At 38.3% G+C, this 27,784-nt stretch overlaps 1 protein-coding gene across 1 annotated transcript in view; it reads right to left on the minus strand.

Annotated features, from left to right (window-relative positions):
• Positions 1 to 9,138: 9,138 nt before the first annotated feature.
• LOC149814268 (uncharacterized protein At5g03900, chloroplastic-like) overlaps positions 9,139 to 27,784 on the minus strand; it is a 36,181-nt gene continuing 17,535 nt past the window's right edge. The window contains exons 8-13 of the mRNA XM_089988593.1: positions 17,530 to 17,595; positions 13,865 to 13,989; positions 12,032 to 12,118; positions 11,882 to 11,945; positions 10,385 to 10,528; positions 9,139 to 9,653 (exon numbers count right to left, since the gene is read on the minus strand). Coding sequence (XP_089844719.1) covers positions 9,519 to 9,653; positions 10,385 to 10,528; positions 11,882 to 11,945; positions 12,032 to 12,118; positions 13,865 to 13,989; positions 17,530 to 17,595 — 621 coding nt within the window. The 3' untranslated portion in view covers positions 9,139 to 9,518. The remainder of the gene's footprint in view (positions 9,654 to 10,384; positions 10,529 to 11,881; positions 11,946 to 12,031; positions 12,119 to 13,864; positions 13,990 to 17,529; positions 17,596 to 27,784) is intronic.

Consider the following 27,784-nt stretch of genomic DNA (forward strand, 5'->3'; position numbering starts at 1 on the left):
TCTCTCTCTCTCTCTCTCTTACTAATGCTCCTCTTGCCTTTCTCTTTCTAATGAGTTTAGACTTTGATTTAGTCAAGACTCTACTTAAGTTGAGCCTAGGATCTAAGCCTAATCAAGAGACTACTATTCAAGGTAATCCATGTTGAGTTACTCGATCTCACTCGTAGGACGTTGGGCTATCGCCTATATATACCCCAACCCTCTTTCATTCTCATCATGACTCTCTCTCTCTCACAAGTTTTCTCTCACCCCGCTCTCAAGAACTCTCTAGCTTATGCAAGCTCTCTCTCTCTCTCTCTCTCTCTCTCTCTCTCTCTCTCTCTCTCTCTCTCTCTCTCTCTTACTAATGCTCCTCTTGCCTTTCTCTTTCTAATGAGTTTAGACTTTGATTTAGTCAAGACTCTACTTAAGTTGAGCCTAGGATCTAAGCCTAATCAAGAGACTATTCAAGGTACGTAATCCATGTTGAGTTACTCGGTCTCACTCGGTATAGGACGTGGGTAACCTTTGTAAGTAAGCAAAAACTTGGTTATATCTTGAGAGCGGAGTTGCACAAAGGACTCGGTCCTAAGTGAGACAACTATTATTTTATTGAATGAGTGCATTTGAATGCACCTGGTTAAAGCTTAGTTGTCATACCCACTAAGGTATTTTTCCCAACGAGCATCACATAAAACAAGGCTAACCAAGGTCATGAAGGCAATGTTTGCACTAAGTAACAATAATATTGACAAATTTCAGATTTATCACGCTTGTTCATGTTTGAAGTAATACCAATGGTGCATTTACGGTGATTTAGGGTTTAGGTTGACTAGGTAAAGATGGATTTCTCATAAAATAAACTGTGAATTCATGTAACTAGGAAAAGTAAAAAATGTGTAAGGCCCACAAGGTTCAAGAACTATATATAATCACCATCTCCACAAATGGTACTTAATTTTGAATTAGAACAATGAACAATCAGTTTGTTTAATCCTCATCTTAGAGAATCCAAGAAAAAACAGCGGCAATGGAATTTTCGCAAATATGAACCCCCAAACAAAAGAATTGTCGATCCCAATGAAAAATCTCATACTGAGAAATCTGATCATATCCAAACACACCCTAAATGGAATTAAGAGGAAAGTCCCCCCATGTCTCTGTGGCAATGGTACTTCTAGAATAAAATATTGATAAGAATATACAGACCAAAATTTCCACGGGGAACAAGAAAGATTTGATGTTGGATTTGATGACTTCTAGCATAAACTTGGATAAGAACAGGATAAGTTTTCTATGGACGATGTGAAATACTATTATGATGGTAGGAACAGCCTTTAATTTGGATACTTTGACTGTGCATCTATAAGTCATGCATCTTTATCTCATATTGATTGCTTCAGTTATTTTTGAGACAATTTTCAATTCCACCTGCCCACAAGAGCTTTCCATACCTGACCAGATGGATCAACTTAAGGCATTCAAGCTGAAGGATGTGAAGACTTTAAGAATTATGACCCTTGCTGCAAGGTCAAAGCATCAGGCTCTCTGGTAGGCAAGGGGACTAGGTTTTATGTCATTGGGTGCAACCATAGCTTTTTCTTTTTTTTATGATCAAGCTTGGGGATCACGACCCCATCCTTTTCAGTAGACAAACCTTACTGTGACTATACGAACAGGAAGTTATTCAATCACTCGTACCAGTGGGGTTCGAAGTTGCAACCTCTTATCTCATGGTGATTTGCACAAACTGCTCCTACCAAACATACAGATCCCCGTTGGTGTGTCGCGACCACAGCTTGACAGGACTTTTTAAGCATTAATCTACTATCGGTTAGAGAGTTCGAGAGATCGAGACAGTTGACAGGTTTGGCTGTGCAGGCGAAGATCGCAATGGCGGGGTGACTAATCGGTAGGTGTCTCCAGTCGCATTCTCGCCCCTTGCCAGTCACCTCTTCGTGTTCGTGACTTCATCCCCTTCTCCTGGCCAGTAACTGGACCCCGCTGCCGAATGTCAAGTAGCTATTATGATCATGGCCGGACCGATGGCTCTAAACCAGCCACGGGCCTTTCTTGTGAGCCTGGAAAAGAGCAGATACTACCGGCCGCATCGGAGAATAACGATTGGTCATATCATCGCAAGGTCTGCCTGGTCAATGGGAGGATCACCATTCATTTAGTTTCATCTGATGAGGAGCGCCCCAGGAGTTACGTTGACGCAGTGAAAAAGCTCGACTCAAGGCATGAAACTCAGGCCGTCTCACCCCAGGATGTCATTGCTCGTTTCTTCGGTGCACAGAAAATAAAGTAGCACCGATACAGAAGGGATATTGTTATGCTTTTCACTGTTTCCCGAAGAGACAACGAGGGACATTGAGCGGAGAACATCAGGCATCCATTGGCACCAAACCAGAAAAGTGAACCGCCTTCAGCTACCGTCCCTCTTCGCGACTGTGGCCAGCAAGAGTTTTTTGTACTTCTTATCTTTCGGCTCTCGTTAGATGCGTCTAGGCCGGGGGGCTTCTTTCAGGCTGGACTCTCACAAAGGGGCAATGGGCAGAATCTGATAACTCCTTCCATCGTCGTCAACATGGATGAATCCACTGTCGGACTACTGAATCTGACCAGCAGGTTCAAAACATCGGACCGGGGCTGGTGGTGCCCCCGTTGTGCCACGTTCAACGCGATCACCATGTTGTTTTGCTCGTGGTTCACTTCTTCACGCGAGTGTTGTCTGCCTTAGCTTTTCACGAAACCAAACAACAAAATCGGGGATGACTCACCTATTCAGGATGATGCCTGGAAAATGATTACATACAGAAAGAAGCATTGACGCGTCTCGCCTCAGAGCAAGGTCTATTCCAATGATGGAGACTGGCCATGTCTTTCTTGCAGGTACTCAAACTTCAGAAGGAGGTTGCACTGCCGCCCGTGCCAACTGACTCGCCTGATGACCACCCGTGTGAAGGAAGCTCCCACTCGATGCTTAGATGCCCTCTTCGTCGGGCACACCTTCGGGGAGATCGGACTTACAGCATGGGACAGTGTTCTTTGGCCAGATCCGCTGCGATCTTCGGCTGGATCCTCCGTCAAACATCACCCCGGCCACCAAGCCATCAATGGGCTGGCACTGCACTACCGATTCAAGCCAACCTCCAATGATCGTCACGTCCAATGCCAACGCCGACAAACGGAATCCGGCGACGGTGATGACCCTGGATCCTCAATCATGGCAGATGGGGTTCTCTCAAGGCCTCGTTATCACCTAATTGGTTACCATCGGCCAACTTCCCCCATCGTTGGCTGTAGGGGGCGCAGTTCCTGAACTTGATGATGATTGCTTACTGATGGATGTGCTCAAGGCCATTAAAATAAAACTTTAAGATTCTTTTTGTGACGAATTAAAAGCGAAGATGCGCAAGAAGAGGCAGAAGTATAACTTGCGCAACGATACAAATTGAGCTTCTTGTATTGTATCAGATCAAGGGATGGGTCTTTCAAGTGTTTCAATCATGCGGACACTATCATGGAACGCATGTGGGTTAGGTAGCCATCACAAAGAGAATCTTCTAGCAAGTGAAATTCATCGTATGAAGTCGGATATTATTGGAATTCAAGAGACAAAGATGGGTATTATTGACGGACAATTCATGGACGAAATTTGGAGGGATTGTTAATTCTCTTTCAATTCCGCAAAGAAAAGACCAGGAGGCATAATATTACCTTGGAGGAGGGGTAGTGTTTCGTGCGGGGAAATTCTTGATTTCTCTTTTATTTGATGATCCTGCCGACCATTATACCCCCATTATGTTCACAACCGTGCATGAACCATGCACAAGCGCTCTCGAGAGAATTTTTTGGAAAGAGCTAAAGGAACTTCATGAAGTAGCCGTTCCATCATCCATCATGGATATAATTGATTCATGAGGATTTCAACTCGTTATTAAGAGAGTGATTCAAATACTTACCAAAGGTATACTACTAGTATGCATAAATTTGCTCGTCTTTTTGCAAATTAGCAAAAATTTTCCTAAAGAGAACCGCCGGTTATGAGAAAATTAGATTGGTTTAATGCTTCAATAGTCTCATGACATGTCTGCATCAATGGATCCAATATCCACTTGGATCACTCAATGGTTTGGTTGATTTGGGGTTTTGGGGGGGGGGGGGGGGATCTGTACACGAAGGTCTTTTCGTATAAAACTTTGGCAGCCTAAGGAACCAAAGGACTTTGACTAAATCAATTTTCGCCTTGCATGGAGAGATGGACTGCATTGGGGCTTTATTCTAAGCTATCTTTTGTGAGATTTAAACTCATTGAATGGAACAAACTTCATGGAACAGCAAAGTTTCATGTCATTAATGAATGGGAATCCCAATTAAAAATGTTATAACAATGTGAGGAGGAAGGGGTGGATGTGGATAGGGCCATCACTATCAAAGAAGAGAGAGGCATATTGGTGAAAAATATTTGCGAATGGCAGACTCAGGAGTGCATTAGATGGAAACAACAGGCCAAAGCTCATTGGCTAAAGTCGGAGAAGCTCAATGAAAAATATTTTTACATGTGTGTCTTTAATAGGAGGAGATCAAATCACATGTCATCATTGGTAATTGGGGGAGTGACATTCCAAGGTGAGCACATTCTTCCCAATGCAACTTATTTCTTTAAAGAGCATTTCTCTTCAAGGGCTCTTTCTTTATATGGCATGTCAGATTTAAACTTTACAACGTTGCCTGACAATCATCATGGGGTTACTACCATGCTTTTTTCATTGGAAGAAATTAAGAAAGTGGTGTGGGGTTTACCTAATGGCAAGACCCATGCATTGATGGCTTCCCAATTTAATTCTTTAAGGACTCTTGAGATTTTATTAAGGAAGACCTCCTTCAATTGATGGTCGATTTAATCAATGCTCATTCTTATTTCAAAAGATGCACACGCGGAGGCAATTGAAAATTTTAGGCCAATCTCATTGGTGGGCACCATCTTCAAGATCATCTTCAAAGTTCTTGCATCAAGGCTAAAACTTGTAGTGGACTCACTCATATCCGATGCCCAAAGCACATTTATTCTCGGAAGAAGATTGCATGAGACTAGAGTATTGCATTCTATCAAATCCTCGGGTAAGACGTCTTTTATCTTGAAAATTGATTTAGAGAAGACTTTTGATTCTTTAGATTGGAGGTTTTGGATAGATTGGGCTAGGGTGGTAAGTAGACATCATGGATCGAAGGGTTTCTCAACGCTTCCTCTATAGAGGTGTTCATAAATGGGAAAAGTGGTGATTTCTTTAAGCCAAAATGAGGGTTGTGCCAAGGAGACCTCATCTCACCACTACTCTTTATTATGGCCATGAAAGCACTCTCGATCATGATATCTTTGGAGGAATCTCATCATCAATTTACAGGCTGCAAGGTTTCAAGTAGTGTTTCTATCTCACACCCACTTTTTGCTAAAGATCTTTTGGTGTTTGGTGAGGTATCGAAAAAAAACTTTTGGGTCCTATGGTTTATCTTAGAAACTTTTGCATAGGAAAGAAAATTTGAAACTTTCACACCTTATTCCAAACGAGAGAAAATTTATGAAAAGGAAAGCTTCTAAAAAGTTAGATTTTTTATAGAAAAAATTTCTCTATCTAGGGGTGAAAGAATTTTTCCTATCAAACTATTTTTTTTTTGCATTATGGCAACCCCTCACCCTCAAAGTATCTCACTCCATCAGCTGTCACTACGCTGCCTTCCTCCATCTCATCTCCTCCATTTTCACTTCTCTCTCTCTTGCAATAACAGTCCATTTTGCTCTTACTCATTTTAGGTTTTGCAGTTACATGTTCTAGGTATAAACTCTCATTGTATCTTCTTTTAGGCCTCTCTTCTCCTTGAACTACTTTAACTCGATCAATAATGAATTATAGGTTGAGCTTATGGAGACCATCATTGAATCTTCGCTGCCATTCACGATGGATGAACAAAACTTACCCACTAATTAGGATGGAGAAGAAAGGAGTTGATGCTAGGGATGGCAGTGGACCGAGGCAGAGGCGGGGACAAGGTTTCCCCTCCTGTCCCGTCTCAAAATTCTGCCCTCCATCCCCGCCTTCATCCTCGCACATGTTTTGATTTTAACCTCCATTCCTGCCTCCATCCCCGTTTCATGTCCTCCATCCCTAGTCCAAATGGGGCAAGGCAGGGCGCGGCCTCGTTTCTCTCCGGTCAACTGCCATCCCTAAAGGTATTTTAGTTATTTTACTAACAGGGATTGGGGACGGGGTGGGGCGGAAAAAAGTGCAAGTCCATCCCCGCCTCCATCCCTGCACGGATTTTGATTTTAACCTTCATTCCCGCCTCCATTCCCATTTCATGTCCTTCATTCCTGACCCAAACAAGGCAAGGCAAGGTGGATTCCCATTTCCCCCCGATCCACTGCCATCTCTAGTTGCTGCCCACAAATTGTCTGTGGATATGTCTCAAGAAACATTTTAAGTTTTAATAAGTGGGTACACAATATTATCACATTTATAATATTTTTTCAACTTGATTTTCTCATGTGACACAAACAACAGAATTTTTTCATATAGAAAAGTTTTCATATGAGAACTTATCACATGTAAAAAATTTCTTTCCTATGAGATTGTTTCTCACCTCCAAACGTGCCCTTAGGAGAGTATGAAAAATGTGTTTCTCATCCTCCTATAGTGTTTCCCTAGCCCTGGCCCTTGGCATAGTGACAAAAGTTAAAAATGGCAAAATCTCGGGAGATTTTGGAATTTTTCATAAATCTCATGTTTTTTTCATTAAAATCTCAGCAATAAAAATAATTAAAAATATAAAAAATAAATTTTATAAGAAAATATAAATAAAACACATTCAAAAATAAAAATCTCACAGTAAATATCTGCTAAAATGGTAAATATCGCAATATTTGTCACGGTTTGAAAATCTCACGAGAAATTGCCATTTTAAACTTTCAGGCAATTTCTCACGATATTATCGCGAGATTTTTATAAATCTCACGATATTTGTTACAGAGGCCCTTGGAGACACAAGAAGACCTGCTCTAACATGAGGATGACATTATTTTATTATTCTTTTAATAATATTTAATGTTTTAATTTAAATAAGATTGCATTTCACTATTAAAATACCAAAAAAAAATTATTGATTACAAATTTAAAAAAAAATCTGTGTCCTGGTGTCCTGTTTCCCAAAAAGATTTCTAAACTGCGAGTTCGCGTCACGTCTTCGTGTCTACGTATCTTTCCTGACATAGTTTGAGCATGAAGCTTTTATGCATATACCAGAGTATTCAGGTTCGGGATGGGTATCCAACACAAATCCGACACGTTGAGGTGGAATTGGATTCCCAAACATGTGACCTGGCCACACTAATCATGGTTAGAAAATTCATAACAACCCACCTATGACCGGTTAGAAATTCGGCCCACTTGGCTCACCCTTCCATCAAGAGATTCACGGACTCTTGTCTAAGAGGTTGGGTCCATATCCAAAATAGACTAGCTTGATTGCAGCAGGACACTACTTGGTAATCCAACTCCACAGTGTCCACTTCAGTTTGTGATAGACGTCCCTCTCTCTATAACCTGGTGTTTGGATGTTCCCATTTTATTCAGAAAACTGGGAGAATTTGGGATATTGCATTATGGATTTCGAAATACCAACTTATCCCAGTCAGTTTTATGGATAAAAGGTTCCATCCAAACACCCCCTGAAGTAGAATTCCAATTTAAGAATTGGGTGAAAACAGTTTTGCCGCTTGGCAGTTCGACCTATTCCAGAAACACAAATCCAAACACATTGTGGCCAAAGTCGCAAATTTCAGGAAAATCTCATGATATTTTGAAATTTTGACTTTCTCAGTTGAATATCGGCATATACAAAATATTTAAAAATGAATATATACAAAAATAAAAATATGAACAATAAGAAAATAATACAAAATCTGTTTTTATCGCGTTAAAATTGTGATAACATGTGATATTTTCAGAATATCAGCAATATTTACGACATGGATCGGAACGACAATTCATATACTCTGCATGAAAGACCTGACAAGCCCAACCATGCCGAGCCTATTCGGGGGCAGGTCTGTTCAACAGGACCAAACATTGAGCAGGCTAGAGTTGTCTCGTCCAAGCCCAGTAGTACAGACTCATATGAGTGAACATACTTTCATGGAGTAATCATGCTAAGCTATGTCACAGGGATACGAATTGCCTTACAAAAAATGCGACAGTGATACTCCAACTTGCCCTCGTGTCATGTCCACTTACGTACTATTCAGTGGCATATCTCGCGTCCTTGTGACATAGACGCTAAGTGCAGCACTAAGTTTGATAAAATAGTCTGGAAAACAAACAGTAGGTAGAGAACATACAGGGTTGTATGGGCTGTAGCAGCTGATTGTAGTGGTTGTCCATGAAGCCTTCCCCTGGAGCAGCAGCAAAGAGATGAATCCCCAAGTTGGGGCATATCACCCGAAGGTTGTGGGTCCACTTGAGGTGCAGGACACAGTGGGTCACAAGGATATCCACCAGCGGAGCCATCATAGCTTTGATCCAACATGGTCAGCAAGAACCAATTCATCGGCTTCTCATTTATGTTAGCAATAGTAGGGCAACTTGTGAATGTCACCGAGTTGATGAGATGTTATAAGTTTGAAAACCACCGCAGATCCTGCTGACCACGGCACAATATAAGGCAGGTTGGGCATAGGATTAGCAGGTATATAATTGTCGGAATGCCTAAAAAAAATAGGGCAGAAAAAATCCAAATGAAAGAAAAGATGGCAGATGCCACGCGCGCACACACACACACACACACACACACACACACACACACACACACACACACACACATTGCTTACAGCTTTAAAAGAATGAGCAGATGCGCGTCTGCCCAATGTTTGCCCTGAGGGGTTAAGCTCTACACACCGTTGTATATATTATAGTTCTTTTCTTTTCGATGATCAAGCTGGGGCTAGGCAGACCCCTACCTGTGTATATGTTCATAGAGCTGTGAATAACATTCCTCATAACTTAGCACCTTACAGTTTTTTGTTATTCATAGCTCTATGAACGCCCAGGATGAGTTTTAGTTTATACCTTGATAACTCAATTGACCCTAGTTATTCAACACTAGTAGAAAAGCAGCCTTCACTAGCAATAACATAATAACAATGAAAATTGTAATGGACGGGCATGAATAAATACAAAACACAATTACAAGCTTGTTTTCACTGGCTATGCCCTGGCAGTTGAATTCATCTTTCCCTTTTTTATCCAAAAAAGCGAAAATCGGCTGATGCTGCAGGATTTTCAGTGTTGTTTGGTGAATGTGTGCGACTAATAGACATTGAAATTCCAAATGCAATTAGCCCAAAACTAATCTCAACACCTCTGCAACCATGGCAACAATTCTGCTTTTGCTCGCTTTCCCCTGTAAGATGATTTGATCGGACTGTACAGTTAAATGTTTGGTCATAAAAATCACCCGAATCTACAGTGCTATTGGTGAGATTACTCCAGCTCTCTAAATCTTTGGTCCCAATCTCTGGATTCATAGTCTTGATCAGAGAAGTCCTTGTCAGTACTGTAAATAATGCGATCACGTCCAATAACTGTCCGACGTGCCATGTCACGTGCACTAGCAAGCTGTAGATCGCAAGGAAATTCAAAGGAAGATTACAGTCAAAAGGCAGAAATGAGCAAAAACTGGGAAGGTAGATGCAATGAATCGGCCCACACTTACTAATAGGATACCCTGATGGGTAACAGAATTTCGCGATCCAGAGGAAAAATTGGGACAATTGTATTGAATCTCTTAATAGCAGTATCAATCCAACACACGATTAAAACATGAATCCAGGCTGGCTCAGCTCATGAATAGCAATATAACATGAGCTGGAAGGCACCAACTTAGTGCAACCAGGCATCAACTTAGACCTGGATCGTTGAAGATTATGTCTAACATAAAAACAGAGCAGTACACAAAGATCATCAGGACTTTTCGTTTGTTCGACCCAGAAAAAAAGAAGCCAAAACAACCAGGGAGATTTCCACAATAGATTCTTATCTGTTTCTTTCATCTACATTATAGTGGATGAAACTATTTAGCACTATGTTCTATATCTGGAAAGGATCAAGCAGAACCGGCCTCTCATCCAAGATCCACTTTGGGTAATCTCTCTCTCTCTCCCCAACCCCTCCTACCCCATCGATTTCAACATCATTCAAGCTTTAATTTTGTCAGGTTTTTTATTTTTAACAGGGAGGTTTCTTGAATGATAAAGATACAGATCTGGGAAAGTATTAGAAAATATGAAAGAATGGTAAATTTGTTGAAGGAAAAGAAAACACTCTTGTTATCATTCCATGTAATTTACCTTTTGTCTGAGTGACAGGTCAGGCAATTCAAGTGCCCGAGCCCACTGTTTTCTTGCCTTGTTCCTTTTCTCTATTTCCATATTTGTCTTTCTTACAAGAAACCACCGAAACAGTGGAATTGCAAAAAAGGAGGCTGCATAAATCTGCACATACAAAAGAAATTCATGATCATTGATCTTTCTATTGAAAAGTCTTAAAGAAGAACCATTTAAAGAAAAAGGAAAATCATGGCAGGTTGTCATTCTGGCACAAAGAAGAGAGAGAGAGGGTGGGGAATATTGATTCTCTGAGCTAGAAGAATTAATCCAAAAAAGTTCCAACTTTGGCCATTTGATCATAGCCTGTGCTCAGATTTCTTCTGGCCTTCAGATGGCTTAACTAGCAAGACGTAGGGCATTGTTCACTCTTCTCCTATAGTCCACCATGTGGCCTGGACTGTTTGGGTTGGCATTTTGAGCAGCCGCCTTAACCATTGATGAACCATGGGTAGGTCAAATGGCTTGTGGTCTGCTGACAAACCAACCGAGTGATTTGCACTTGTAAAAAGGTGAGCAGCCTGCAGGCTGCCTGTCCCCAGCCTATTTGGGCCATGTCTGGGCTGAGGTTTTGTGCTCCAGCCTGGCACATCCTTCTGACTAACCAGGTTTGCCCATTGAACAGACTTGTTGGCCCATCCATTTTATGGGCCAAGCTGGGCTAAGACCAGACTGTTGCCCACCCCTTCATATAAGCAATTGTGCCTGATATCTTGAGTTTATAAGGATGACTTGTCTCAAATCATACAAATCAGCCATGTGGATGGCTTAGATGAGTGATCAGCAGTTTGATTACTTAGATATGGTTGCATGTGTGACGGCTGAAGTAGTTACTCTATGCATGATACAAACTAGTATAAGTCCCAAAAACAAAGGCACCAATTCAACACTAGAATGAACATATGGATGCAAAATAACAGAGTGCATGGTGCTCTGTGAACTTGTAGAATAAATGTAATGCTAATAAATATCTTGGAAGTTCTTGAGCATTCCTCGTCAAACAGATTGTTTACTATAAACTCATAAAAATCAATCAGAGGTGAGGTATCGCTAAAAACTGTCACCTGGGTATGGGTACGGAGGATACGGCTATATATATATATATATATATATATATATATATATATATATATATATATATATATATATATATATATATATATATATATATATATATATATATATATATATATCACAAAAATACAAAATAAATTCAAAATAAACTGAATATAATCTATATATATGCATCTAAAATATATAGTATATACTGAAAATATAAAGTTATAAACTGATAAAATAAGTATAAAGTATAAATTGAATACAAACTTGTATGTACCAAGGGTAAAATGACGTGTCTAGGTGTCGATGCATGTCGACATGGGGACATGAGTGCCGACACAGGTACGGAGGGAAAAATGGAGTGTCCATGTGACATAGGCTAAAAGAAACATCAAATTTCACCTGAAGTAGTGGAAATATGTCCATGACAAATGAAATAAATCCTCCCCGTGTGATACCTACATTCCTTCAAAAAAAAAATTGTATTGTCAATTAACCATCGAGTTCTATACAACTACATACAAAATAATGACCAAGACTGAGAAAACATACTTTAACATGCTGCTTAAAATAACAACTCCAACGAGGTTCAGGGCACCCAAACCGATAACCATAGCCCTTTCTGACTTTCCTGCTTTACTGCAATGCCACATCACAGATCAGAAAATTGAAAATCCACGGCTAAAAGCAGAAGATAATCTACTAATACTGTATGCACAAAACTAATATACACCTCTGCAGGTCATTTCTTGACTAGTTAAGAGATTAGGAGATAAAACTTTGTCCTTGTTATGTATAGTTTCATAGGCACAGTAATGCAATTCAAACACAAAACATATTTTATCAATAGTAAATCACATATTCCTGTCAATGACAACAATATTGTATAAAACCCACCAAGTAAACTTACTTATCCTTGAAAGAAACTGACCACTTACTTTTTTTTTCTAACTTGGGTAAGATGGAAAAAATTAGGATCTGAATGCCTCAGAAAATACAGGAATACCCTATGTCACAGGGATTCGGCTAGCAGGGTGCCGCACCCGCGTCGACGCGACTCGACGCGGGTGCGTGTGCGGGTGCGGCACCGGGTGCGGTCAACCCTATCCTGGGTGCGTTGACCGCACCCAGGATCATTTTGGTCCATTCTTGTTTTGGATTTATTTTTTTTTTAAAAAAATTGCCCAAATGGGCTGCGAATTTTTTTTTAAAAAAAGTAATGCTGACAGCTGCTGACAGCAGCTGTCTGTCAGCTGCTGACAGCAGCTGTCTGTCAGCTGCTGACAGCAGCTGTCTGTCAGCTGCTGACAGCAGCTGTCAGAACAGCTGCAGCAGTCTGCTGACAGCTGCTGTCAGCTGCAGCAGCTGCTGTCAGCCGCAGCAGCTGTCTGTCAGCTGCTGACAGCTGACAGAGCTGCTGACCCCCTTGATATATATATATATATATATATATATATATATATATATTTTACATTTTTGCCCTTGCCGCACCCCCGCACCCGGGTTTTTTGGAAGTGCCGAATCCCCGCACCCGAACCCGCACCCGCGCCCGCACCCATGTGACATAGGGAATACCTTGTTTCCATGGATTTTATAATTATATCTTTTTCTCATAATGCAGTTCACTGATTTTGTTTTGATAAATCTCAAATATTTTAGTAACTCCTATTGGTATATGTATTCTAGACAATTACTACTCTACAACAGAAACCGCTAGACACGGTTCTTTCAGGAGTGAAGGGAGATCTTCTCAACAAATAAGCTCAAGAAACTTTTAGGAACTTCAAATCCTTTAATTAGAATAGCTTCAGCAATAACAGTCTTATCACATGCATGCTGTCATAATAAACAATGTGCAATCAAGGTAGAAAAACCCGGCCTCAACAGTGGTTATGGAAACAGAATGTCGCTAGATGATGAAAGGTGTCAAAATGCAGTCATGTAAATAGGGAACTATATCTCTCATACAAAGCACATGGTGTTCGTTTCAATTCATACATGTTCAGCATAAGTTCATAACCAACAAAGGAATGTACTAAGTAAACTGGTAAATGCAAATAAATCTCCACTGCCTACATGTATAGAAAAGCCTCTCCCTTATCAAGCCATTTAAGTCGACAGAGCAACCAAAACCAACATCCTAGCAGTCCTTTGTGGGAGTTAATGGAAGGAAATAAGTTGAACTCTAGATCCTAGAAGCAACTAATATCTCAAAATAATCTGATGAACTAACAGGTTGAACGTGACATACTTATCATAGCCCACATATAACAGAATTTAAGATAAGCACCAGCAATCAGTAAGAGTAGACTTATTGTCATTTTATTGTGCAACGCAATTGACTAGGCTGTTCAAATAACATATTCTAAAACAGAGAAAAGCAACCTGAATGGCCATTGCCTCTCCTTGAAGAATTTCTCAACTCCTCCAACCCACTCATTCCACCTTCTTCCAACCCCTGGAGATGAGGCGGTCCTTTGTAGTGATGGAAACTTGTAGAGAATGTTACCCTGCAAACAAAAAGAACTTGTGCTAAAAAATACATATAGAAAAATAATGGACAACTTTGTGAGCAAAGTGATATACCACTACCATTTTCAGCAAGGTTATTTTAAGTACTAAATGATGTTTATAATCCAAAACAAATGTGTTAAAATTTGACTTTTATTCACCTTGAGATAGCACAAATTGCATTACATACTACAGAATGGCAATACATTTAAAAAAGAACAGTCCAGGAAAGCCAAAATAAAATATGCTTCCCTCAATATGCAAGGTATGTGATGTTACACAGTTCACAAAACAAGAATGTTATAAACTCAGAGAAAGCAGCAAGACCAAAGATGAGAATATAATTACAGATATGACAGTAGCCAAATAAAACTGAAAATCAGGAAAAATTTTGTTTCTTGTGGGAATCATTGCATGTCTATCAACCTGCACCTGCACATTCAAACACATACAAGCCACAAAGAATACAACATCAGTGTGTACCCGTTGCATGTGCATGCTGGTATCCTTCCAAAATAGTTTCTGATGCTAATCTTAAATGAAAAAGCCGAAACTGCATTTGGGTTTGAAGCTGATTTCTTAGAGAGTGAGGGACAGCAAGAGAATTTAAAAACAAAACTACAAAAATATACGAGAGAAAGAGAAAAGACATACAAAAATGGATTGAAACCCACTGGGTTTTGACTTAGATTTTTAGGTGACAAAAATGAAAAAGACATTTCAAGAAAGAAAAAGAAACCTTGTTTATTATCATGGCTTCCCACAGTTAATATTCTTAGTGATATGTGATAACAATATTGTTTATTGAATGAGAACTTTTTAACTGGGTAGAAATGTAAACCTTTAACCACTTAGAAGTGGGAAACAGAGAACAAGGTAGCTATTGATCTATCAAAGAGCTCAATAAAAGCTTACAACTGCCTCAATCCATGTTTATAATAGAATACATGATAGAAAGGACTGTAATGACATATCTGAAAGCAGCAAAACATTATTTTTCATTTACACTTCTCACCAGGAGTTGATTGTAGGAGATGTGAATGTCATGATACATCAATTTCTATATGCAACTACTTGCCTTCTAGATCTCAAATTTCAAAATATGGTCCAAACCAAGGTTGTATCGTATCGTAACCCGTGTCGGTCGGACCCAAAATAAGATATGTATTGTATAATATCGCAAAAAATCGTAAATTTTGAAAAAAATAAAAAATTCTTAAAACATTGTAAAAATTAGCAAAAAATTCTAAAAAATCATCACACAAAACAATGATGAAATACACAAAATGAAACCATAAAATCACATGTGAAGCATTTATGTCTCTATGAGCTACATAACACATCATCAATCAACAAATCTCACATGAACAATGCAAAATAGTAATATCTTCAATTAAGAACATGACACAAGATTCAACAAAAAGCAAAAAAAATATGTTTATGAATATTTAACGGTTACAAATTATGCCACCGGGGTACGGGTGCGGGTAGAGGTGCGGGTACAGAGGGTACGACACAGCAATTCCAAAAAATGTGGGTATGGAGACACAACTATATATATAAAGAGAGTTTGGACTTATAGGCTGGACCCAAAGTCCAGAGAGTGTGGGTCCGAACCAGGTTTGGACTTGTCCAAACCTTTTTCTCAATTATAAAAGGGGAAGGGCTCTCTCTCTCTCTCTCTCTCTCTCTCTCTCTCTCTCTCTCTCTCTCTCTCTCTCTCTCTCTCTCTCTCTCTCTCTCTCTCTCTCTCTCTTTGCAGCAAGCAAGAAGAAAAAGAAGAGGAGGTACTCTCTTTGGACAGAGAGTTGAGGGTTTCAGGAGAGGAGAGGAGTTTATCGGGTGGGGCGGGACCAAAATGGCCCCACCCCTTTAACCTTGGTTTGACCAAGGCAAAATTTTGAATAAAAAATGGTCTGAGACCAGACCAGACCTGCGGCGTACCGGTACCATGCCAGGTATCCCAACACATGTCGTCGCGTGTCAACGTGGGTACGCCGAGCAAAATACTCTGTTGTAGTGACATAAGTTACAAATTACAATACATAACTAAGTTTTTAAGAAGTATATCATCAATCATCATCAACAACAACATTATCTTCTTCTTCTTCTTCTCTCTTTGACATTCAAATCATCTCCAAAATATGTGGGGTCTTCGTCATCTACGTCTTGAGCTTCCTCCATGTTTATCCATTAAATGTTTTTTACCTTAACTCACTTCTTTGAGTGAAACAACGGTGAAAATGCACTCCTAATGAAATCACAAAAACCCTCTCCCCAATGCAAAGATCAGCCCTCAAAACGGTCTCCCGGTTCCTAGGGTTTGTGAGAAGCTCTCTAGTATATTCCATGCGAATGAAGGTTTCAGCCTTCAAAAACTCTTTAAAACCCAAAAACTTAAAACCCCAGTTTTGCCCTTTTTAAAGTTTGTCCGTACCGTATCGTATCAAGATACGGGTGTGTAGCATAACGAACAATACGCTATGATACGGACAACATTGATCCAAACTTGTCTAATCAAAATTAGGTTGTAATAAATCTTTTCTTCAGAGGAGTCAATGTTCACTCTTGCTTATGGCTCTCTGCACATATATGATGCACAAAGGCAGATAGATCACCAATAGAAAATAACTAATTCTTCTAGATCACCATTCTTGGTTTAACCAGATAGATCACCAATAGAAAAGAACTAATTCTTCTAGATCACCATTCTTGGTTTAACCTCTTATTAAACTTCAATGCCTTTGATAATAAGCTACTGCATGATGTGAAGGGTAGGTTTGGAAGACCTAGCTCAAGACAGATGTATGAGAGATCAGAGACAAGGAGCTTGCAGATTATGGCAAGGATGTAAGTTTTCAATTCTATACCCTGCAGACTATATTTACTTAAGTTTATCTACTTTTCTTTGGAAACAGAAAAGTGTGAGAGTAATGTTTCTGTGGATTAAAAGATGAGTTTTTAGAAATCAGAATTTAGAACTTTGATCATTAGTTTTATGAATGTTTTCATCACTCACAGGGGGTATCTCCCAGCTTGGCTTTCAGAGGGGAGAAAATTTGGTAAGTTAAAAGTTCAACTGTCAACACAAGCCAATGCCCCTCTAAACACTTTTACCAAACATAGCATCTATAAGTGTCAAAATGTTGTTCCAGTCATAACTGAGGAAATTGCATCAACTACTGCTTGCCATTTTCAGATAATGCAATCCATGCAATTAAAATCGACCATAGCTAAAAGGTTCTTGATTTGTTACACAATGCAGCAAGGACAAAAGGATCACCAACAGAAGAAAAATAATCAGGAAAAAAAAGAAAATGTTGGACAAGAAAGAAACAACAGAGGAAGAGGAATAACATAGCTTATAAAGTCATAAGGACAGTTCCCAAGGAAGGTTCAGACCATTTTCAAACAGAACCTCAACAAACCAAATCAACAAGGGGTTTGCAATCAAGAATTTCATTAAAAACTTAGAAGAAACAAGTTTGTATTTAATACTTCAAAATCTGAACATGGAAATGTTTAATTCGGGAAAATACCTTGTCATCAACTTCTGGGTGTCCATCAAACCGTAACAGGACAGGCAAAATAAATGATTCATCTTCCTGCATACATGAAAAGCCAAGTATATAATCAACACGCACCTGAATGAAACACAGTAGAACTGCGCTCACCAACTAATACATGCTAAAACTTAAAAGCAAATCCACCTCTCTGAAATCCTTACTTTCATAAATATTTGGCATGTGTATATGTGAAAATACAAGCATAAAATCTTATTAATGACAAGATAATATGCCTAAAATAAAGACTTGAACATTTATGATATCCTTGTTTTCCAACACCCAGAAAAAAACCTAGCCTTTCAAAGTAGGGATGGCAGTGGACTGGGGGACAACGGGGCCCCGCCTCGCCCCGTTTGAACCAGAGATGAAGGGCATGAAATGGGGATGGAGGTGGAGATGAAGGTTAAAATCTATCCCCGTGCAAGGATGGAGGCGGGGATGGACTTACGCTTTCCCCCGCCCCGCACTGTCCCCGTCCCAATCCCCACCTTGCCCCGCCCCACCCCATCCCAAATCCTTCAAGGGATGACTATAGACCTATGCGGGTGCGACACTTTAAAAAAACTTGGGTGCAAGGGTGAGGCAAAAATATAAAAAATTATATGTATATATAAAGTCCAAAAGTTGGACATAAATGACCCTGGGTGCGTTGACTACACACCAGGTCAGGTTGACCGCATTGGGTGCGGGTGCGGCGCCTAATTGGAGAGTCCATGTGACATATATATAATTTGTGCAGGGAAGGGGTCGAGCCCCTCTTTGTGCAAGAGAGGGGTCGAGCTGATAAGTTGTGGAGCCTGATTCAGAGTTTTTGCCCTTACAGAAAGGGGGGTTCGGGGGCTCCCCCCGGCGCGGGTCCTTGTGACAGGGTCGGGTTGGATACAAATGACCCTGGGTGCGGTCAACGTACCTAGGGTCGGGTTGACCGCACCGGGTGCCGCACCCGCACACGCACCCTCGTCGCGTTGTGTCGACGCAGGTGCGGCACCCGGTTTGCCGAGTCCCTGTGACATAGCTATAGACCACGGGGAAACGGAGCCCTGCCCCACCTCACCCCCATTTGGACAGGGGATGGGGGTTAAAATCCATCCCCATGCGGGGATGGAGGTTCAGATTTTGAAACGGGGCAGGGTGGAGACCTTGTCCCCTGCCATCCCTATTTCCAAGTGCTAGGAGATCTCTTAACTAGGCCTGCCTATGTACTGAAATGCAGTAGGTGTGTGGCCTAGGTGACCAAAGTCCTTGGCAAAGACATGGCCCAGCTGACCACTCTTCAATCACAATCAGTAAGCAAATGCACAATGACATCGTAAAATTCAGCAACAATATTAAATCAATCATAAGTTCATATTTAATAACATGAAATTGTCAGCAATATAAACTAGCACATAGTAACTAGCAACTAGTAAGCAAACTCTAGTATAAAACCAAAGCAAGAACTAACAAAATAAGGAACTCATATAGAATCTATGTCATGAGGATACTCCTTTTGTAATTAAATAGGAAGTGAGTACACACAAAGCCACTAAGGGTATAAACACAAGCCAATAAGGCCAATAACACAAGCCACTAAGGGCAAGAGAACACTCACCAAATAAAAAATATGAATTTTATTAATCTAACTTAAAATGCATAAAACAATAAGAGGGGAAGGTCCCCTATACATGCACACAATGGCAGCCAAGTAGCTCTAACGGCTAGTCAACCTAAGTTGACTAGTGTAATGAAAAAGGTGAAAATACAAAATACAATGTTTTGGGTCATTAAGTTCTGAGATTTCAGAAAAATTGGCATTCAGGTTAAATTCAGGCAAAATTCGGAGGCAAAATTCAGGTTTTATATCATTAGATGCGCCTCAAAATTTTGAATTCAACGATATTTTATTTTTCTGAATTCAGGCTACGGTTAGCTTGAAAATCACTTTTTTTTAAAAGGTCTGCCTTGATGGGGACCGGGTCTGGGTTGGATCAGACCAGATTTGATCCGCATGATCCAAGTTAATATGGATCTGGACTCAGTCCAAGAGCCATATTAATTAAGATCTAGTCCAGTTCAAGATTCACATGGATATTGGATATGGATTTAGATCTTGGATCCAGATCTAGATCTGGTATCCAGGTCCAATGAAATTAAAACTTTAAATTCAATATACAGGTTTAATTTAAGGAAAATTAAAGTTAAAAATTGTCACAAGGATTCGCCAAGACAGGTGCCGCACCCGCGTCGACGCGACGCGGGTGCGCGTGCGGCACCCGGTGTGGTCAACCCGACCCTGGGTGCGGTCAACACACCCAGGGTCATTTTGGTCTATTTTTTGAATTAAAAAAAATCTGCTTTGGAAAATGAAAAAAAAGAGACCCTTGCTTTAAATTCATTTAAAATGCATTGAACAACATTATTTTCAAGTGACTAAATTCTCATTAAACTCTCTCTCTCTCTCATTTAATAGTAATAAAATTTCCTCTCATCCACCAAAAACATAAAACGAGTTTCTCAACAAGGCAACTTTGGAAAGTGTTGATAATAGAAAATTGTTTCCTAAAATCTATCTTGGAAATTAAAAGCTTTCATTGAGAATAGGAAAGGTCTCCTAAAGTCCAACATGTAAATTAAACCCATATTTTGAAGTTTTAAATGATTTTATTTAGATTCTTGGAAATTAAAAGCTTTCATTGAGAATAGGAAAGGTCTCCTAAAGTCCAACGTGTAAATTAAACCCATATTTTGAAGTTTTAAATTATTTTATTTAGAAGTTTCAATTTTAGACCCCCCTTCTCTCTCTCTCTCTCTCTCTCTCTCTCTCTCTCTCTCTCTCTATATATATATATATATATATATATATATATATATATATTACATTTTTGCCCCTACCACACCCCCGCACCCTAGGTTTTTGAAAGTGCTGCACCCCCGCACCCATGTGACATAGGTTAAAAAGAATCCCATAGGGGTAAGACACCTTTTGGAACCTTCTAGACATTTATTAATTAATAATTAATTATTAAAATTTAATTAACTCCAAAATTTATTTAGATACAGTAGTTAGCGAACAATTAGGGTCTCTAGAAGAACCCAATTTGGTTGAGTAAACAAAAAAAAGGTAAGTAATTAAAAGAGGTAGAAAGTAGAAAAGTCAACAAAAAGAAAAGGAAAGAGGTTGGAGATAGAATCCCATGTGAGGGAGGATTCTATCTCCCAACCCAAATGGGAAACTAGGGGGTTCGTCACCCTCTAGAGGATTCCCTCTATAAAAAGTAAAAACTCAAAAAAAATATGAGAGAAAGAAAGAAGAAAGAGAGAGAGAAGGAAAATCGTGGGAGAGGAGAAAGAGGAAAAAGAGAAGAAGAAGGAAGGGACCTTCTTTCTCTCCGAGCATCCGACGCATCTCCGGTTTTTCTTTTCCGTCTCTCAACAAAGGTACGGATTCCTCTAACGATTTGAATGGGAGAAACGGCCTAAGTCAAGCTCATGTGAGTTTTGGTGGAAAAGAAAGGGAGAAACCTGATTTTTTTTATGAGTATATAATTATATACTTGTAGAAATTCATGGCTTCGAATATATATATATAGAGAGAGAGGTGCCGATTTGCACACATGATGGTCGATTTATCCTATGCACGTTTTATGTAGAGGTTTGGGTTTTCATATACCGATTTGATATGTGTGATGCTATTTTTTTTTTCTGTATATACATCGAAAAAGGACAAAGAATACAACATAATTATTCTTAAAGTTCGGATCTTGTACAAGTGGACAAGTCTAGACAGACCTGTCCAACAATACATGTAGATAGATCCGAACAGATTTGTCTGATAGAAATGATGGACAGATCTGTCCGGACACATATATGGACAGATCTAGACAGATCTGCCGACATGCACATATGCGCAGATCTGGTCCAAATCTACTGGCTTTAAAACTGCTTTTAGATTTTTGTTTTAAACAGTCTGCTTCCCATACCCATAACTGTAATTTTTATTTTTGTCATAAATGGACTACTCATGTGCATACACATACCTATGTGAATATATATATATATATATATATATATATATATATATATATATATATATATATATATATATATAAAACCCTGCGAGAGACATAGTTTGGGTCAAATCTGGTCCAACCATAGCTGCGATCTCGGTACATATATATATATATATATATATATATATATATATATATATATATATATATATATATGCAGTTTCTGTTAAGCATATTCAGATTTGATACATGTGCAATCAGTTTTTATCATGCGTTGGTTCTAATGAAGCATACTTAGATTTAATGCATATGTTGTATTTGATATTTAACACTTGATTCTAATTTAAGAATGCATGTTCAGAATTATTACACATGCAGTTTTATCGTGCCTTGGACTTTCTTTTAAATTAACTGTACATATATACATGTATGGAGACCGGCTGATAACAAAAGAATCTAGCCCAGCCGACTGCTATCAACTGGGCAGTCTCGAAGAAAAAAAAAGCGGAAAATATATGAACATACGAAATTCGATCTGCATGATTAAATGACTGTTTTCCAGGACTGTCATATGACTATTATTTGGACTAATATATGACTGTTTTCTGGATTGTCATATGACTGTTATTTGGACTAATATATGACTGTTTATTGGACTGTTCTTCGGGTTGTTATGTGACTGGTTTTCGGGCTGTTTACATAACTTTTCATAGGACTATTTATGCATGACTATTATGCTTCGTTAGGGATAACTGAAATGCATGTCATATATTACCATTCATCTTTATTGTAGTTGAGTTGCATATTGCATATGTTTATAAAGTGTTGCCGAAAAAGTATGTTAGATGTGACTGCTTATGCTTATAAAGTGTCACCGGAAAGCATGTTATATAAGACTGGTTCATGCTTTATAGAGTGTCGCTAACATATATATTTATGTGATTATTATGCATGCTTTATGAATGTTACTAAAATACATGTTATGTGACTGATTATGCATGATTCTATGTGATTGTTTATGCATTATAAAATGTCACAAAAAATACATGTTTTAATATTATAAAGAGTCATCACATACATCACTATTATGTGCAGAAAATAACAGAGATTGTATACGGTCATCAACTGGGGCCGTGATTGTTTCGTCTAAGCCCAACCGATAGCCAATAGAGTTTTAGTGTTGTTCCATGTGCGGGGCAACATAACTTCGGGATCGCTAGTCATATTTTGAATCCCGAGCATACCCGAATTTAGCAAAAAAAAAGTTGTTGCTTACATATGTTAATAAAATCTAACATTATGTTGGCATAAACATGCATATTATGAACACGTAAATTCTGAAGTTGTATTGTTGTTGCATTAACATAATCATGTGCATGTTTGCATATTATGCATGAGATGAATCATGAAAACAAAAATGTATGTTGCAAACATGTATTCATAAGCACGATGAATCATGAAAACAAAAATGTATGTTGCAAACATGTATTCATAAGCATTTGTGGACACTCTGAATGATTGTGTTATTACATGTTCACTATGGTTTTTGCATGAGATGCATCAGTGGTTTAAATGTGAACTACTGTAGGCCATGTGGACGGCCACGAGCAGGTGTTGCTCTAAATCTTGTTGAATGCATTGCAAAAATCCATATAAAATTTATTGAGTTTCTGAATTAATTGCACTGTTAAGTTTTGTAATGGGTCGAGGTCTCGTGTTGTGTTTTGCATGTTAAATTGCAAAATGAAGCTTTTGTAAAGAATTTGTTTTTTGATAAAAATATAAAAGAGATAAAACAATGTAATTAATGTTTTCTTCCTAGATGTCCCTTCCACAGTATGAGAATCCCGGATGATGATTTTGAAAAACTGTGAGGATACTAAAATTTTGTGTGTAATTGTGCCCATGAACCTGATATGACGGTTCACCTCCCGATCGCAGTTTTAGGGAGTTTTTAAGCACTTTGCCTAGGAGTGTTGTAAGCACAGTTGGTATTGGTATACCAAGAAAGTGGCATCAGTGAATGTTGATTTCTCTAATGTCCCGACATTAGATATTGATTTCTAATGTTCCTTGATGGTATTGATTCTTGATATTGGTCGAGAAACAAGTGTAAAAACCAGTAATAAAATACAAATTGTGTGTTAAACTGCAACTGAGAACCTATCTTGAACTTCAAGAATTTGTTGTACTCGTTTTGAGTATCCACGGGTTTTAATGAAAAGAGAAACTAAACTTGTGTGCATTTAATAGGAGCATGCATGCAAAAGAAAAGTATGATAATAACTTAATAATTTATTCATGCATGTGCATTGAAATCATATATATTTACTATTTTGCATTAATGTATGCATCCTTACCTGTTCTGTTAAATGTAAGATATTGTTGTTGCATGATAATTGTTATCAAATGCATGAATGGTTATTTGGATTATGAGATAGTTGTAGTTTATTTTTTCTGAAACTTGCATAAATTTGATTTACATTGCTTCTTGCTTATTTGGATTTTTAGAGGTATTCGTACAAGAATCTATTATTTTTATCTTGTACTATTTATGTTTTTCACAGGACCTAAAGCCTTGTGATGAGGACGTCTGCACTATGGAACTTACGAGACTACGTGATTTCTTCTAATATTTTGTTTGGGACAGTGTAACTCCATAATTTTAGACATTAATTTAATTTTGTTCTTAAACTTTGATTATTGATTAATAAAGTTAATTATTTGATTGTTGGTTCAAAGTAAGATCCCTTGTGGTTTGGAATGTGTTAAGTCTGTGAGGCCCGAGATCCTTGGGTTTTGGTTTTCGCAATTTGTTTTAAAAAAAAATCATGTTTCAACGGAAATGAGTTGGGGTCATTATAGCTTAAGCACAAATACATGTCCACTAAGGGACAATACAAAGGGAAAAGTCAATACAAACACAAAAACACAAAAGTACATAGAATGGCTACTAAAGCCAATCAATAGAACATCAACAATTAAAAAATAAATCTTTATCGTCTAACAAAATGCTTAAGAAAAAGTATTGATTACAAGAATGGGTTTCAACCCCTTTATATAGGCCATATGGGATCCATAATTCCATATAGTTGTGATACTCCCAACGGCTATAAATATAGTCGTTGGGGAGGTCCCAAGACTATATGGGTGAAATCCTATATTGCCATTAAACAAAAGACAAAAGACAATAAAATAAAATAAAGGACAAGGCTGCCCTTAATGGGCATTACTTATTACACGTGAGAAAATACTAAAATGCCCCTACATAGGCTAAACCTAATACAATAAAAAAGAGTTTATATATATATATATATAAACACTTCCCCTTCAAACTTACAGTGTAATTACCAAAAGTTTATTAAAAAGAAAATGAACCAAGGTGCAAGAAGAGTTTTAGTAAAAAAAAATACAAGCTGACATTCTAAAATAATATACGACAACTCGATAGTTCCTCTCAAGTATTCATCTCGTATCTCAATGTGTTTTATTTGCTAATAGAAGGTGTGATTGCTTGGAATGTAAATTGCGTTTTTATTGTCGCAATGCATTTTCGAAGGATTGGAGATGATAACACCCACATCTTTGAAAAATTCCTTAGCCACACAAGCTTCATGGTTGTCGTAGTTATTGCACGATACTCAGCTTTAGTAGAGGATAATGATATTTTATGTTGCTTTTTGCTTCTCCAAAAAATTAAAAAATCTCCTAAAAAACACATTAATTGAGATTTTATCATGAGGGTTTCTTTCCTAATTTGCATCATCATAAACAATTAAATCTAAAGAGGAGGATGAGGATAAAAAACCCTTAAGTTATAAAATTTTTAATGTATGTAATACTTCTTAAAATTACACGCATGTTCACAGTGGTTAGAGCGTATTGAAATTGACTTTGTTGTATGAATATCATGAGCTATATCTAGTCTGGTGATAGACAAGTAGGTGGGATATTCAATCATGCCTAATGTGGGATCTTCAAATAATATTTCATCTTAGTATTATAAACACCCCAAAATTTCCAAAATTACATTTTCTGACCCTGGGACCCACCTCCTGAGTCAATTGTATTTCTTATAGTATTTTCTTGGATTAAGTTCGAAAAATAAAAAGGAAAAAATTCAGAAAGCTTTTTAAAAAAGTGGCTTTAGGTTAAATAAGAAAGGGTTTTTTGGGAAATTTTCATAACTAAGCCCTCTTTTTAAAAAAATTTAAAACTTGGAAGGGGCATTTTTGAAATTTGAATAACTACCCTCTCATTTATAAACTCATGTAAAGGAGAGGGAAGGGGTCGATCTTTTGAAAGGAGGAGAAGAGCACAAACTCCTCTTTCCCTCCCTTCCAATTTTTCTTTCCCTCCTCTGTTCCCCTCTTCTTTTTCCTTTCTTTCCCCTTTCTCTCTTCTAATCTTTCTCTTTTCCTTTCTCACGGCTGAAGACGAACAATCCGACGGCAGTGCAAATCCTCTCTTCTCGATCTGATCAAATTCAGAATCGGTAAGTTTTCTTCTTCATCTTCTATGTTCCTCTTCTTCTCTCTTCTACTTCCATCTCGTTTCACGATTTTTTTTTTGCGTGTTGTTTCTGCAAATTTCTTTTCTTTTCTTTTCTTTTCTTTTCTTTTCTTTTCTTCTCTTTAATCTGTTGATTATGCTACATCATTTCATCATAATCGCATCAACCTTGTTGTTTCCTATGTTCTTTTGCTAACTTGCATCTGATTATTTCATTTGCGTTAGTGCATCATCCCATAGTAAATTGCATAATTTGCATCTTAATTTTAAACCTTTGTTCATCGGATTGTCATCAACATCTTTGCATTTTGCTGACGCCGATCTGAATCACATCTCATCGATTGTACTGTGTTCCCACTCCATCGTCATTGTGCATTTCGTTCATCACCTGTTTATCATCCCTTGCATCATTGCATCCCACGGCAATTTATCCTCTATACCGCATAGCATATGAATTCCATTGTATCCTAGTTGTATTTTCCATTTCATTTCATCGCATCGTGTTCATTCAGCATTGCAATTTCCCTTTTCAACACCGTACATCTCATCCACTCTGCATCATAGTGATCTCATCCGCATTGTTCACCCCCTTTCACAGCATTACATTGATTCATCTTCTATATTAGCATCACGGCATCAAATCAGCATCGGATTTGATCTGCCGTGAGAAATTCGTTGATTTGCCGTGAGAAATCTCGTTGTTCTGCCATGAATCCTTTTGAATCTGCTGTGAAATCCAGCATCGACACCTCATTCCAGCATCTACTGTGTTGATTTCATTTCCCCAAATGCATCTCACGTTTTACATTTATTTTTGCAATTTGTTTCATCAATTTTATTTTTCTGCATACTCTACATCGTGAGCATTTCTGACGATTTTGTTTTTATCATTTGTTTTGATTTGCTGCATCATGTTATCATCTTCATCGTGTTGCATCTGAAATGCATTTCATCACCTTTGTATGCGTTGGCTGATATGAACCCGCAGGTAGTTCACTGCAGCTTTCATGTGCATCATGTTTTTCAGTTCTGGCATCATTTATACAGCATCTTTGCATTTCCTGTTTTACTGCATCTGTGTATTTCATTGCTACATCTTTGCATTTCTTGTTTCACAGCATCCTTGCACTGCATTACAACATTCATTTTGTTTCCTGTTTCACTGCATATGTGCACTTCATTACTACATCTTTGCATTTTTTGTTTCACAGCATCCTTGTACTGCATTAAAGCATTCATTATGTTTCCTGTTTCACAGCATCTTTGCATTTCCTGTTTCACGGCATCCTTGCATTTTATTACAACATCTTTACATTCTACCTGCATCTTTGCATCTCATTTTAGCATATGCATTTCATCTTAGCATATGCATTGCATTTTAGCATATGCATTTCATCTTAGCATATGCGGTGCACCACTAGGTAAGGATACATCATGGTGGAACGAGGATGTCAAATTAGCTATTAAGGTTAAAAGAGAGTGTTATAGAAATCTAAGTAAGAGTCGTGATAATGAGAATTTGGAGAAGTATATGATAGCAAAGAAGGAAGCTAAAAAAATTGTTCGAAACGCGAGGGCTAAGGTATATAAGGAGGTTTATGACAAGTTGGATACCAAAGAAGGCGAGAAGGATATTTATAGGCTTGCAAAGATGAGAGATAGGAAATCGAAGGATTTGGGTATGGTTAGATGTATCAAAGATGAAACGCAAAGGGTTTTAGTCAAAG

This window comes from Nuphar pumila, chromosome 15 (genome assembly GCF_984573655.1).
Source record: "Nuphar pumila chromosome 15, dmNupPumi1.hap1.1, whole genome shotgun sequence".
Classification (NCBI taxonomy): domain Eukaryota; kingdom Viridiplantae; phylum Streptophyta; class Magnoliopsida; order Nymphaeales; family Nymphaeaceae; genus Nuphar; species Nuphar pumila.